The sequence below is a fragment of the Apium graveolens genome, chromosome 1, assembly GCF_009905375.1.
Source record: "Apium graveolens cultivar Ventura chromosome 1, ASM990537v1, whole genome shotgun sequence".
NCBI classification, from domain to species: Eukaryota; Viridiplantae; Streptophyta; class Magnoliopsida; order Apiales; family Apiaceae; genus Apium; species Apium graveolens.
In genome coordinates this window covers 169,146,566-169,162,031 of record NC_133647.1, presented here as the reverse complement: position 1 = coordinate 169,162,031, position 15,466 = coordinate 169,146,566, and the positions used below count along the sequence as shown (strand labels likewise).

General features: G+C 34.7%; 2 protein-coding genes across 3 annotated transcripts; one reads left to right on the top strand and one right to left on the bottom strand.

The window, feature by feature from the left end:
• Positions 1-2,106: 2,106 nt before the first annotated feature.
• Positions 2,107-5,877, bottom strand: LOC141670772 (uncharacterized). Its single transcript, XM_074476765.1, has 2 exons — positions 2,893-5,877; positions 2,107-2,736 (listed from the first exon to the last, which is right to left on the bottom strand). Exons 1-2 carry the CDS (start codon positions 5,561-5,563, stop codon positions 2,327-2,329), a joined length of 3,081 nt encoding a protein of 1,026 aa, XP_074332866.1. The 5' UTR covers positions 5,564-5,877; the 3' UTR covers positions 2,107-2,326.
• A 1,747-nt stretch (positions 5,878-7,624) lies between these two features.
• On the top strand, positions 7,625-14,875 carry LOC141670760 (uncharacterized). 2 transcript variants are annotated; one of them, XM_074476757.1, is made up of 6 exons: positions 7,625-7,839; positions 7,951-8,081; positions 8,529-8,698; positions 11,807-11,884; positions 14,072-14,216; positions 14,371-14,875. In XM_074476757.1, the coding sequence occupies exons 1-6, from the start codon at positions 7,746-7,748 to the stop codon at positions 14,758-14,760; spliced, it is 1,008 nt and encodes a 335-aa protein (XP_074332858.1). In that variant the 5' UTR covers positions 7,625-7,745; the 3' UTR covers positions 14,761-14,875. The 2 variants fall into 2 exon arrangements, with proteins under 2 accessions (XP_074332858.1, XP_074332849.1); XM_074476748.1 differs by having other exon boundaries at positions 7,948-8,081.
• Positions 14,876-15,466: the final 591 nt, after the last annotated feature.

The window sequence follows — 15,466 nt, the reverse complement described above, 5'->3', positions numbered from 1 at the left end:
AGATGCTCCAACAAACTAAAATATCTAATCTCCAGGAAACTTACAAGCAACTTCCTATATATGTTGTGCAGATACTGGAATTATCAACAGTTACAAAGCAAAATCATCAATTATTCCTGCAATTGCAAGTGGGTAACCAAAAGAAATGTAACTTCCTGGAGAGCAAAAAACAGATGTAATCCATACAAATGCAATCATACATGCTTGTAAGAGTACATAACTTACAAAGTTTTAAAATCATAGATGGAATAAGAGAATTTTAGTTTAAAAATTGTTCAGCACTCTAAATAATTATCAAGAGAATTCAACAAATAGAATAACGGTTATACTATGTTGGTAAGCAATAGAAGTGAAAAATTAGAATGTGTTCAATATATTTGTTGTTGTTTAGGTTCTACGTGTTCTCTTCGGAACATCACACCTAATACAGTTGCCCAAATTTCAAGAGTAAAAGTAGCAATCAAATAAATCTGCACAATTTTAAGATTTTGATTCTGCACCTTCACTTTGTGAGCTGCTTAGAGTGCTCAGGGAATGGGATTAACATGTTTTGGTATGGGAAATGCTGACATTTACTAGTCCTAGACCCGCATGGGATCATAATGCCCTTTTGTGCCCTTCAACATGGGAAAAATTAAACATTCAAGCTTCAGTATTGACCTCACACAGCTTGTTGTCTAACTTGCGACACTTCAATATCATCATGGCTTATGTATTGCTGGTTCTGTTGAAAAGCTTCGAAATTTGTGGATGACATGGAGAATCAAGTAGTAGTAGAACCTGATTTAGTAACATATAACATTATAGTGAAAGAAGGATAATCAGCATTTTCATCCCCATGCGAAATACAACAATTAATCTGCAAAGAAATAAAACAGAGTGTTAATAAGAGATGAAAAGACACTACTATATGGCAGCAGATATATGTGCAATAACTGGAAGGTTATATTCTCAGATACCTAAAAATTTTCCCTAAACAAATGCCTCAGTGAGGTCATGTTTTATTTCAAAGGTAAACGTGTTAATAAATTTACACCATTTATTCTGGCTGCGTGTAGATGATTAAAGGCATTACCAGTTATATAAAGTCACCGGTGTCATTAAATGGAGGCAGCCTCTCACAGTCTCGCTTGCCTTTAACGACATTAATAATAACTTCATCTAGCGCATTGCCTTCAACAGAAACTTGTGACCTTTTAACGAATGTGCATACAAATAAGAATGCTTACTGGAACAGGAAAGAAATTGTAATAGGCCTGCTTGTGTTTTTCTTAGAAGAGTACTCTTCTGTCGAGTCATTATAAAGATAAGTCTCAATCTATTGATAAGTTGCTTACAGCTCAAATCGATTTAAACACCAGGACTGCATTTAAACATGAAACCCCAGAAGATCTGGCAATTTATTAAATCCATGACATATCAAACCATATTTATGTTACCTCATATTTAAAATTGAAACTACTTCTGTAAACCAACATAGTTTAAACCAGATGGCTGAACAGGTTGAAATTGATCCAAACTGCTAAACTATGGACAGAATACCTAATTTATAGCCATATGGCAAAGTCATCACAAGGCTGAAGGTAAAGTAACTTCAGATAATGCAAGTATAACTGTCCACGTCCGTGTACATTGTACATGCTTATCTGCAATTGCTAGAAGGTAGCAAAAGTTTTAATACTTCATGGGGATACAGGCAGGGATAGTTATAAAAGAGAGACATGAGCTCAAGTAAGAACTTCAGGCGAAACCAGGATCCATGGTTGGCTTCAATAAACTGCAGAACCGTCATCAAAACCATTACACAATTTTCCATTTGCAATACAATGAGCAGTTTGAGCTGTCATATATGCTTTTAAGATCTGAATTTGTTTACAATTTTCCATTTGCAATACAATGAGCAGTTTGAGCTGTCATATATGCTTTTAAGATCTGAATTTGTTTACAATTTGTGGTGCTGATCTTTGTTATCTATTCACCACCAGATCAACGAGAGAACACAGAAAAACATACTAGGCACTAACAGCTTAATCAATGTACAAAATAAATCAGGTTGGGAATTATTAAGGTTGAATTGGGTGCACACCATATCCAAGTCAGAGAACATCGTTAAGCTCACAGATCATTTTAATGACTGCAAAGTATCGAGCATTTATACTAAGTACATAGGTCCAAATTAGCAATACAGATCCAAATGAAACTATACTAAAACCGTAGAACCTGATGCTAATATGGCAATGTTTTATCTCAAGTAACATACAGATCCAATATACATGTAAATAAAAAATAGAAATATTTGAAATTTATAGGTTCGAATTCTTCCTTGTCATTGTAGGAGATCGCCACTCTCACTCAGCTGTTTGCACTGCAGAAGTTTGTCTCTTGCTGCTTGTAACTGCTTGATAGCAAAACTGATGTCAATGCGTTTTTTCGGTGTCTCTTCGGAACAAAATATCCCCACTTCAAATATTGATGTCAGGCATAACTCCAAGGTAGCCCTGCTGTATGATTGATTTCCGGCCAAGCCATCTTCTTCTTGATCAAGTACAATCCGTGGGTCAACAATGTCCATCACTCTTTCTGGGAGTGCCGCCCTCACATAGTCGTGAAGATTACTACCGCCGTCAATTGATATGCTGCTTTCGGTAGGCTTCTTTCCTGAGAACATTTCTAGTAGAAGAATTCCGTAGCTATACACATCCCCCTCTCTAGATATCTCCCCACACAATCCATACTCTGCACAACTAAATAGTTAAAAAAAGGTGGCAAAACAGTTCTCCAAGTAAAAAAATTTCTGTTATGCAAGATCTTTAAGTAAAATATAGTTGTCATGTAACTCAATATTATATAGCACTACTAAACATCGATGAAAAAGTTGCCATGATAAGTCACCTGGAGGAACATATCCAACTGTTCCACGAACACCAGTTGAACTTGAATTTGCTTGATTGATGTCACCTGTCGTAGCAGCGAAGCAGAACCTCGCTAAACCAAAATCACCAATACGAGCAACAAAATTCTCATCCAGAAGTATATTACTTGGCTTTAAATCGCAATGAACGATACCTGCATGGGTGTGGTGATGTAGGTAATCGACTCCCATTGCAATATCAATAGAAATATTTATTCTTTGCAGCAGAGTTAAGTTTCTTTTTTTTCCCTGAAGGTGAGGACTTGGATGCAACCAGTTGTCCAAACTCCCATTTGTCATGAACTCCAAAACCAATGCCTTGAACTCATTGCCCTTTAAGTCACTGCTAGAGCATGTAGTTATGATCTTTATAAGATTTCGATGACGAATATTCCTCAACGTTTCACATTCTGCCAAAAAACTCTTGTCAGCTCCACGTACTTCAACGTTTAGTACCTTCACAGCAACTAACTGGTCCACTGATTCAAGAACTCCTCTGTAAACTGAACCATATCTTCCTTCACCTAGCAAATTGTTTGGGGAAAACTTATTTGTAGCTAGAAGAAGATCTTGGTATGAGAGTTTGAGATATTGGCTGTCGTGCAATACTGGGTCAGGGTCATTCAAATTTTTGGAGTTTCGACGTCGATAACAAATAAAGGCAAGACATGCAAACAAGATACCAAGGGGTACAAGAACTAGGATTAGTAATAATCTCAGGGAAAATTCTTTTTTCTTATTCCTCGAGACTTTTACAGGACAAGCATGCAAATGCAATGCTTGTATACCTCCACAGAGCTCCAAATTTCCGACGACTGAAAAAGCACTAACGTTTGAGAACAAACCTTCTCCAGGAACTTCACCTCCAAGTTTGTTGTGAGAAAGATTAAGGAATTCAATTAAATGTAACTTTTCAAAAAATCTTGGAATATTCCCAGATATGTTATTACTTGAGAGATCTAGAACTCGAAGACTTTTGAGCAATCTCAAAGAAGATGTAATATTACCTTGCAAAAGATTTCCTTCCATATGTAGCTCCTCCAACATCACACATCCATCCAGAGTATTGGGTATATCTCCTGTTAGTTTGTTGTACGAAACATCTAGTTGAACCAATTGGTTCAAATTGCCAATGTTGGATGGAAGTGACCCATTGAATTGATTTCGGGACAGATTAAGATAAATGTATTTGGAAGACAACACAATTTCCTCAGGTATTACACTTCCAAGCCTGTTGTTAGCAAGGGACAATCTCTGTAAAGATGAGACCTTAAACAATTCAGTAGGTACGACTCCTTGGAGCATATTATCTTGTAAATAGAGTTCAACTAATCGAGTCATGTTGCTAATGGATGTTGGGATTACTCCTGAAATGTTGTTTTTGCTGAATGTTAGGCTTCCTATTTTGGCCAGCTCTCCAACTGATTCTGGGATGGTCCCCGTTAATAAGTTGTTGCCCAATGAAAGTGTTGTGAGGTTCACAAGTTTTCCAATTTCAGGAGGTATGCTTCCATATATGTGGTTTCCGTACAGAGACAGGCGGTCCATTGTGCTGGAGAGATTCACAATGATCTTTGGGAACTCCCCTTTTAAACCACTATTTGCAAATGTCAAAGTGTCTAGAAGAGTACAATTGACCAGAGAATTAAAGAAACTCAAGTCATTTGGCGGCATACTGTCTCCAAGTGGATTAAAGCCCAAATTTAAACAATCAAGCTTAGAAAGGCTACCCAAATTTTTTGGTATAGGCCCGGTGATACTGTTTACTAGGATGTCCAGACCAGCGAGTTGGGATGCATTAGCTATTGATGGTGGAAGACGGCCAGAAAATCTGTTCATTCCAATGTAAAACCGTTGCAGCTTAGGAAGAGTATAGCCCAGATTTGCTGGAAGTGATCCCTCTAGCTTGTTACGGGTTAGAAGCAAATAAGAGAGGGATGACAAGTTGTAAAGTGGTAGGGGAAACATACCCGACAAACTGTTTTCTGTCATGTCCAGATACTCTAAGTTTGTATGATGAGCAACTTGCAGAGGAATAAGTCCTTCTAGATTGTTATTGCTTAGACGAAGAAAATGAAGAGATGATATGTTCCCTATTGAAGATGGAATTGATCCAGTAAAGTTGTTGTTGGCAAGATTAAAGCTATAAAGCTTAGGCCAATAAGCAAACTCAGTAGGTAGTTTTCCTTCTAGATTGTTACGCATTACAAGGATGTTTCTGATATCTACACATTGACTTAAATTGGTAGGAAATTCACCTTGAAAATAATTGCTCGTCAGAGAAAGATGTCGTAGGCGAAAGAGTCGACCAATTTCATTTGGGATTGAGCCATGAAACTCGTTCTCATGGATGTAAATTTTTCTGAGAAATGAGAGATTTCCGATGTGAGGTGACAATGTTCCCACCAAGCTTTGCGAGCTGAGGTTGAGTGATGTCACCCTCTGCCGTCTGGTACTGCATATAACGCCATTCCAGTGACAGAAGTGGATGGAAGTGTCCCATGAGTCTAGTGCACCAAATGGGTCAGCTTTTACTGAATCCTTAAAAGAAAGCAACGCGTGTTGATCAGTTTCATTGCCTGGGAATGCATATACAGATATATCTGATGTTGTTAAAAACAGAGAAAAGAGAACTATGAATCGGAAAATCATGGTTGCACAATGAAAAGGAGGAAATGTTGGTAAAGTATACAGCAAAACATAATCCTAAAACATGAAGGTGGAGGGGGGTTTTTATGGTGTGGTCAGTAATCAACTGGTAGAAGTAGAACATTCAAAGTGTCTTTTTGCACAACTCCAGAAATGACCAGTAACATGTACTTTTCTGATTAAGAAAGCTGTAGTATTCACAATTTGCAAAAGCAGACTTTTCTAAATTCATAAGCTAGTCCATCTTGTGTTTTGACACCAATCTGTTTTTATGTGAGATGCATGTAATCGAACAGAATCCCCGCCAGACAATATTAGAACTAGCAACTAAAGCATGTTTAGCAAGTGTATGTTCTACAGAAGCTAACAAAATATTCATATACTATTATTCTTTCCATAGCCGCCACTCATTTTGACCAGATGAGTTACCTCATTTCCACGGAACAAGAATCAGCTCGGGCCAGCTTACGTCTCTCTGACCACCCTCATAATAGCTTCTGAAAACTCGATATCCATCTCTTTCATAAACATCGGCCATCAAGTTTTCCACAATGGACATAAACTCAACAACAGCTTTCTCCAAATTCCAATATCTTGAACATCCATACCGGTTTGAATGTTTGATGAAAAAGCTCTCTCTCTCTCTCTCTCTCTCTCTCTCTCTCTCTCCCCCCCCCCTCTCTCTCTCTCTCTCTCTCTCTCTCGGCATCCAAGCATGTTTCTGACCTGCACAAATCTCTACAATTCTTGCATTAGCTTTCCATTTTTTTTTCTCTGCGGAATTCAAATCTTTGAGTTCACATTCAGCTTGATGAATCTTAAAAGAAAGAACCTTATTATTATTAAACTGAAAATCGATAGACTGTTAGCTGAGGCCTAAATATGATTAAACAAATACTTGTTTGTAATGTGCACCCAATGTTTTATAAGCATAATGTCCAAATATCTCCTGATTAAGACATCTCTCGAGACATTGGTCTCAAAATTCAGGATCGAGAATGCAGCTCCTACTCACTGCTCTTCCACTTCAGCCACATACAGATCATACAGATGTTTCATTATCAACACAGCTCATATAGATATTTCACAACTACCTTTGTTGGCAATTGGCATCGTGTTATAACAAACTTTTATTTTCTTTTCATAGAGTAAATTGGATTCAAGTCTTCTTTTCTTGTTATAGTTTTAGATTCCATCATCTTTTAAGTATACATAAATTAATTTTTTTGATTGGTTATCCATTTTCTCCTCCTTTTTTTACTTTCTCATTTTTTAAATTTTAATCATACATTTTCTTTTCTAATTTATATATGTGTTGTTTAATTTTTTTTATCAATTAAGTTTGACTGAAATAACATAGTATATAATTGAAAATAATTATAAAAATGGGTGATGGCCCTAAATATCATTTTTTTTTAAATTGGTGATTTAAATATCAAATTTGAGATATGCTCCAAAAATATCAACCATATACGTTTTCTCGGAACATATTTTTTTTTTCAAAGTGGAAATATTTGTGAGACCTATTACAACTCAATGTAATCAATTTTAGAAAAAAATAGTGTAGAATTTACAAAATTGTAACAAAAAACTCAATTTATTATAGAAAATCTTGTTCATACAAAAAAGACCTATTCCAAAAAAAACATAATCGAAATATAAAGAATATGAATTTTGTAAATAAAAATATTAATCATCATTTTTTATAATAGTAATTAATTTAAATTAAGTTTAAATAAAGTACATAATTAGGTACATAACTATTGATAATTTGATATGCGCTAATTTTGAAGAAAAAAAATAAGAACTACTGAAAATTAGTGAAAAAGAAGAAAAAGAGCATTATAAAAAAATGAAAAAAATAGTATACCTTTATCCTCTATCCAGTATTGCTCTATATCAAATAGGTTTAAATTGGCCGAATTAGTAAATCTGGTAAAAAGAAAATTCATTTTTTCATTTTATGTAGAAGCAGAAGGCAGAAAGATGAATAAATTTTATTTAATTAATAAAAAATTGCAATTTAAAAATGATAGTAATAGTTATTTAAAAAAAAAGGTAAATAATAGAAGTCGTCTGTCTTGACAAATAGAATAATGTGATTTCGGAGGTTTAGCGGCATCCGATTGAAGTCCGACAGATACGCCGCTGCTGCTAATATTGTTTTTGGTTGTTGTGTTGGTGAATGGAAGGAAAAGCTCTGCATACGTCGTTCCAGAAACTTAATTTGAATTCCAATTCCAATAAGCCTGACTATTTCGATGATATCCCCACGCCCAGTAAGTACATCTCTCTCTCTCTCTCTCTCTCTCCCCCCCTCCCTCCCTCCCCGCTCTCTCTCTCTCTCTCTATTTGATCAATAATTTGAATTGGAATTGATTCTTAAGTAGTATTAGCACGTGAGAAGCCAAAACCTGTTCCAAGTTTGATTACTTTATGCATTCAAGTGATTGGAAAGCATCTGGAAGATATCATTGATGACTTGCCCCAAATTGCTTCTAAGTTACCTTCCCATGTTAAGGTTAGTATTTCAATTATTGTTTTACACCGCTATCATGAGTTACAGAACCGTAGTTCCTGGCTCTCGTAATTTCAAGCGAGCCTATCATTTAATTACCATCTTGAAATAGGATCGGATTTAATGTAAAATGTTAAAGTTGTACAGATTATTGTGCATATTGCTTAAATTAGTTTAATAAAAAATAATTATTATTCTAGACGTGGACCTAATTTTAACAAGTCTCTGTTGTTTTTGCATCTTAGTAAATAAGAAGAGATTGAGGTTCCATTAATAAAAAGATGAAAGAAGAGATTGAGGTTCCATTAATAAAAAGATGAAAGAAGAGATTGAGGTTCCATAACTTCCATTAGTAAAAAGATGAAAGAAGAGACTGAGGTCTTATTTCAGTCATTTAAAGTAATCTGACTTGATTTAAGGCCTGCATTGACATCTATTGACATGTTTTAGATAACAATAGCAGCAATTGCAAGAAGAAGAAGATTACTGGATGATAATGTGATCATCACATTAGCTGAAAGTTCCTGGGATATTCTTGACGTATCTGATTCGGATGTGTCTGATTACGGGATATCAGTCGTAGCAAAGAGATTCAAATGTCTACGTGCTGCTGATATAAGGTATAAATTGCAATTCGACTCTGTTCATCGAACTCAAGAGTTAAGACTGTGTAAAATGGAGACTTATTATGTGGCTCAATCCTTAGTTATCTTTCAAAATAATTTATTATTTGCAGCCCATTATATAAAGTGGCATGGTGTATATCTTATTGGACTAGTTGTAAAGTAATTTTCTCAATTTGCTGTAGGCAAATAATGTAATGTAACTCGTCGAGGCTTTGTTATTGGGCCTCGGTTGGAAGTGTCTAACATGGACTAACAGTCTAATACGGAATATAATGGATTCGGCCCCGAAACAATTGGGCTTATATTTAACCTTCATATCTAATCAACTACCTCACGTGTAAAAGAACATACACATAAATACAATAGTTTTACTCTACACAAATCTATACTATACTATAATAGCCGGAATAGAGATAATTTGGTTCAACGGTTTGGTTCAACGATAATTCCCTAATTTTGATTATTACAAAAATAGATAAATAGTGTTATATATCTAATAAACTACTAAATTATTAAACTACTACTAAATATAGTATACTTATCCTACTAAACTACGAATACAACTTATCCTATTATTAAAATATATAAATAATAGTGTTATATATCTGCTAAACTACTAAATTGTTAAACTACTAGAATTAGTCTATTTATTCTACTAAATTACGATCACTTTTATTATAAATTTATAATCATTATATATTTATATAAATATTTTAAAAATATAATATAACTTGATAAATAAAAATTAAAATATTAATGGGACCCGTGCATCGCACGGGATTTATGCTAGTATATTTAAAACCCAATTATTGTTATATTAAAGTCATACTTAAACTATCGAAATATTCAAACAGTGTGTTAAAGCACAATTCACTTCAAATAATGTTTAACATATGAAACACATAAAAAGAAAATCCTTTAAGCAACTCCAATTGTAACTCTACTTGGTAACCACAAATCGAATATTGTCCCAAGTATATTAATTGATCGGAAAATAACAAACCTGGTATATATTATTTGCCATACCATGTTTATCTAGAATGGATTATATAGCTACATTACAGGAACATGAACCTATTGCAATGACTCTTGCCATTTTTATTGCTAGTTATTACTAATTTGAAGTCTTATTAAGCAATTTAAATTTGATATTTTAAATGGTGTGTACATGAATTACCAACAAACAAGATGATGATTAGCTGATAATAACTAATTTGACTTCTCTCAACTAAACCTCATATTGAAATAGTTTAGCAAGATATGGTATAGAAAATAGAAGATTTTGTGGATGGTGGCGAGGGTTTTGCCTTTAGAGCTCTCTTTTGTGTCTACACTCTACACAGTAATATAACATCCCTTTGAAAAAGTAACCCTCAAAATTTAAAGAATGAGATCCCTTCCCTCTCTAGGCCGGCATGGGCATTAATCACTAACCAGATAAGAAAAATCATACCAATGTGAAACAAGAGATATTTCTGATATGTTATTCTTTAGTTATAATCTAAAGAGACGGTCTACGCAAACTGAATATAATATGAATACTTATCATAGTAAGCAAGAGAAAATATATGCAAATATTGTCCTTAAAGTAGACAACATATATCATTAAAAAGTCACATATGGAATTGAAGCTTGAGCTGCATTAGTTTATAAACAAGCTCAACCACATAGTAAATGGCGGTATATATACCCTTAAAACACTCAATTAAGTACAGATATGTATCCTTATACGGTTATACCAAGATAAGACTTCCCCTGTTATTGTAGTTGTCAGTTTTGCATAATTTAAAGTTTAAATGAAAAGGTGTTAAGGGAAGAAACCCAAGCACCTGTATATTTCCTCTTTGACATTAACAAAACCAAAACAAAACCTAACTTCAACAGCTGAAATAAAAAAGTCATCTAAGCAACTGGATCACATTACAAAATGTACTTTAAAGCATGTGCCGCAAAGGCTTACAACAACCCTCTTGATCATTGGATCAACTTACTAATTTAACTTATAGAATACACAAGTAACAACTAAAATGAGATTCCAAGAGAGCGGTTCAGAGGAACCCTGTTTCAATATAACCATGTAGCTGCATCACAAAGCAGAAATACACACAAACCTGAATAGTTTTTGTACAACCTCCATTTTAACATTGGAGATACATATAACGATGATGGCGCTCGAGAATTTGTAGCCAATTTAACATGTGCTACAGTCATAGTAGAGTGAATATAAGTTTGGAATAACAAACATCTAAAATTGAGACTTGAAGAAAATACAGGTTCAATAACAATGGTGTCCTTTATTTATATTCCATAATAAAATATCGTTTGGGTGGCATAGGGATTCCTTTGTGACATCAGCGCATGGTTTTAAATTTAACGCATACATAATACTCAAGTAAAGAGCATTTTGACTGGATTATAGCTAATAAGATGTAGAGACCAACTCCTGATTGGATGTCTTTCCAAGCCGGCCCGATGCATGAACTCATGCACAAGAAGTCAGTGCTCCTCTTTTAAGAAGTAACTGATCAGTTTCACAAGATTAGCATAACAAAGTGTCCCCTGTAATTTGATTTCTGACTGTAGTTAAACAGGCGGGAGAAGTCGGCTTCCTTGAAAATAGAATAAGTAAAATTGATAAATAAAACTGAAAGCTACAGGATTTGAAACATGCAGATTCTTTAGAAGTTAAAAATTGATGCTTACCATTACCAACCACTTCTGCAGACCTTTGATCCGTCAAGATTTAAACTCTGTACCGCATTTTAATTAGACCACAAATTATACTCGATGTCACAACTTGTATGTCTGTATTTTTGTAATCGGGAGACGAAAAACAACAAAAAATGAATGTAGAACCTTGAAAGAAAACATCTACTAAATGGCCCTATTGATACAGTTCATATAGAATTTGCATTTTGTAGTACTTTTTAGATGGTTTGGTTACACCTTATTTACTGACGTTAAATTGGATATGTCCTAATTTTGAATCTAATATTTAATGAAATTGAAATTTGAACACTATAAAGTTGTCTCTTGGTGCGGGGCAAAGTTAAAAAAATTGGTTTCATTAGCATTTGTCTTATTTAGAATATTTTTGTGCAGCCGATGTAGCAGAATCTCATCATTTGGTGTTTCTCAAATTCTGGAACATTGCCATTCATTACAGATTTTAAGATGGGGGTAAGCTTTTTAAAATAAGTATTGAACTTGATAACCTGTTACAGTTTTGTTCTTGGAACAAAATTATAGTACTACATCTTGCTTTTGCTTTTGTTTTTGTTGAATGTTTAATCTTTAGTGGTGGCTGAGTGATGCTAAATAAAGATTTAGTAGTACAGAGCTGTAAGCAGAGTAGGTCATACTGTCATACTATCATACTACATCTGATATTCTATTTTTGTATCCAGTATGAGCAGAAAGTTCTTCTCCAACTTACAGGAGATGAAATTGGCTTCCTCAAATATTAATATCTTTAGTTAAAAGACTAACACCGATTTTGCGACTGAAACCGCGGTTGGTGTCACTATTTTCTAAAAAATATTGATAGTAAGAACCGTAATTACTATATATTGACAACCATAACTCAAAGACAGTTCATTACTCATCCTCATTGTCTCTACTAGTGTATATTAAACTGAGGCTCACTGGTTTGAATAATTTATCAACACTTCAGTGCATATCTTTTAGGATCCTCGGTTTACTACTCAGAAACTGTTAAGCTCATTCAATATAAATTGGTACTGATGACTATTGTAATAGTTTGATGAGCTCAGCCATTCCTTGTTTCCTACTTCCTAGTTCTGTAAAAGCTTAATGACATAGAAGTAATAGATCAAACTTACACCGAGTGGAAAATGTCATTTCCAGCTCCTAACAATTGCTCCCACATTAATATATTATGTAAAGAGTTATTTTCATTATGCATCCCAACGCTTTCAGGTAAATGCAGAATTGGCACATAACTTTTAAAATATACAATCAACAACCCTCAACTATGAGATCTCTAACAGAAAACACCCTTTAGCCAGATTCCCGTCATGTTTGACCGTGAAGTAACAGTCAGCCGAGGGTAATAATGTAATTAGGCAATATAACAGTCATTTCTGGTTCTATATGAACATGTAAGCCATTTTATGAACAAAACGTAATTATTCTCCTCTAATTTTTGAAACAGATTTGTTGGTTATTTTCTTTGAAGCACCCTTTGTATGTATTAAACTAGGTACACCATGATGGGCCTAAACAATCAAGCATCAAAACAGGCCCATGCTCAATAATTTTATCCCAAACAACACACATTCTCCCCAATTAGGGCTTTAACAAAACGCACAAACATCACACTCTTCTTATCGCTAAACCCTAATTTCACTTCACCCCCAAAACAATGGCGTCCAATTACGAGTTCGAAGAAACTCAACAGCTCGAATCGGCCGGTTACGACCCGAATTTCGTACCCGACTCGGTCAAATCATTCGTGGTTCATCTCTACCGACACATCCGCGAGAAGAAGATTCATCAGATGTACGAGACCTCGTTTGAAACACTAAGTGAATGCTTGTTCAAAGACACTCCTTGACCTTCTGTGGATGTTGTGGCTCAGTACGGGGTTATGCTTGTTGTATCGTGAGACGTGGTTTCGACATCTTTTCGCAAGGTTATCGCCCACTTTGAAGCAGAGGATTTTGTTCTGTTTTGTTTCAAAAGTGGTTGCGTTTTGTTATTTTGATATAATTAGTTGTATTTGGGGTACATCAAACATTTGACCATTAATTCACCGTCAAATATAACGGGGATGTGCCATAAAGGGTGTTTTCTGAGAGGGGTATCATAACTGAAGGGTGCGGATTATATATATTCAAAGTTCTGTACACAATTTATATTTACCCGAAAGCGTTGGGATGCAAAATGAAAATAACTCTTATGTAAATTCATATATTTTAGAGGAGAATTTTTACTCCAATTATGTCCAGATGGAACTAGCATCGACTGCTTGAGACTTAGCTTGTTGTTCCTTGTTTTACAAGAATGAGTATTAGCTTATTTCAGCTGGTTGTGTAAGAAAAAAAGATGCAACATCTTGAAACTTCTTATCTGCATGCAATGCCAAAGCCTATTGTTGTGTACATTTATTGAAACATTATTTCCACGTCAAAATGAATTATTGGATTATGAACTCTATTGCACAATAATCCCGACTTTAACTTTGAATTATAGAGCCTGCATGATTACTTCTAATATATATGTACCTAATGTCGATGTACTTAAGTGGCCCAGAATACTGGTTAATAAGGGCACTGGTTTTGATTTGATAAGGTATTATAAATGTATATCCTTAAATAAGGCTATTAACCAAACTAAATGTTGCAGAGGGTGCCTGCGGAGTGAGCTTACTGCTCGTCGTTGTTTGGGAATCTTAAAACCAACCCTAGATAACGTTGAAGGAGAGTCCTGGGAGGAACTTGTTACTGCCGAGATTGGTCATGGTGCATATTCCCTTCGCTGGCTTGTTTGGGTATGAAATTCTATATTGCTTTTGTGTCTTTAAATTTTCTATCAAACTAGTATGTAATATAATTTAATTATCCATTGGGACATTGTGTGCGTATTAAATTATTATAACTGTTTATCATCTTGAGTTTGTTGCTGAAAATATTTCATATATATAGCCAAAAATTGACAAAGATTCATTAGAGACGTTATCCAGTGAATGCCCACGCATTATAGTAAATCCGAAGTCATCACCCTTTGGCTATAAAGGGATGCTTGTTCCATGTGAAGCGTTGATGAGAACAGTGTTGGACGATTTCCTACTCAAAGATATTGATGCAAGGACATGGGAAGTTAAAATTGCAACATCCTCATATGTTAATTGCAATGCGTTGCCAATAGCAGAAAGATTTAGACTTGCATTTGCAGAGAGAGATGCTCGATTGGCACCGAAACGAGCTAAAAATGCGAGGCAGCATAAAAGACGCGCAGAGAGAGATTGGGTTGCAGTGAGCACCGATGCAAAAGCAATTGCACTGGCAAGTAAAACTCGAATCACCAGGAACTAGAAATGTAATATGCATATGTGCATAAAGACTAAAGAGAGGCTTGTTGATGAAAAATGTAACAATATAAAGCTTTTGCGTGTATCCTGAAGATTCAAGATTGTGGGCATTTTTTTAATCAGTGGCATCTGATAATTCTCACAAAAATCTGTTCAAATACTATAACCAGACTCCATAATAACTGCTCAGTTGTCTATAATGTGCATATGCTATACGTCTCAACTCGCATTATTTCCTAGACCACTGCAAAAGTCTTACATATTCTCTCAGCAGATGCCACTACACTATGTTTGACATCATACTAAAAAGACTTAAATAACAGATCCACCGACTTACGACAATATTTGCAAGTTAACCTGCCAAAGGATTACCAAGACGAGTGAAGGTAATGCATCTAGTACAAACTAATATCATAAAGACCTCGTTTTAAAAAAAAATCAATAAAGAGTTTAACATAATTAACCGCAATTCAGTACAAGTGATATGTTTTCAAACGATAATACACAGAAAGAGTGAGGGAAATAAATAATACATTATAATATATGTTGGCAGAAACTAGAGGAATGAATTCTGTAGATGACACCAAAAATATACATCAACTTTGTTAAAGCCTTAACATGAAATTTTTAGTACCATCAACCAGACTTCTATGTGCCAACTACTACAGATTATTGTTATGGACCAATTATTATAATATTATTATAGTATG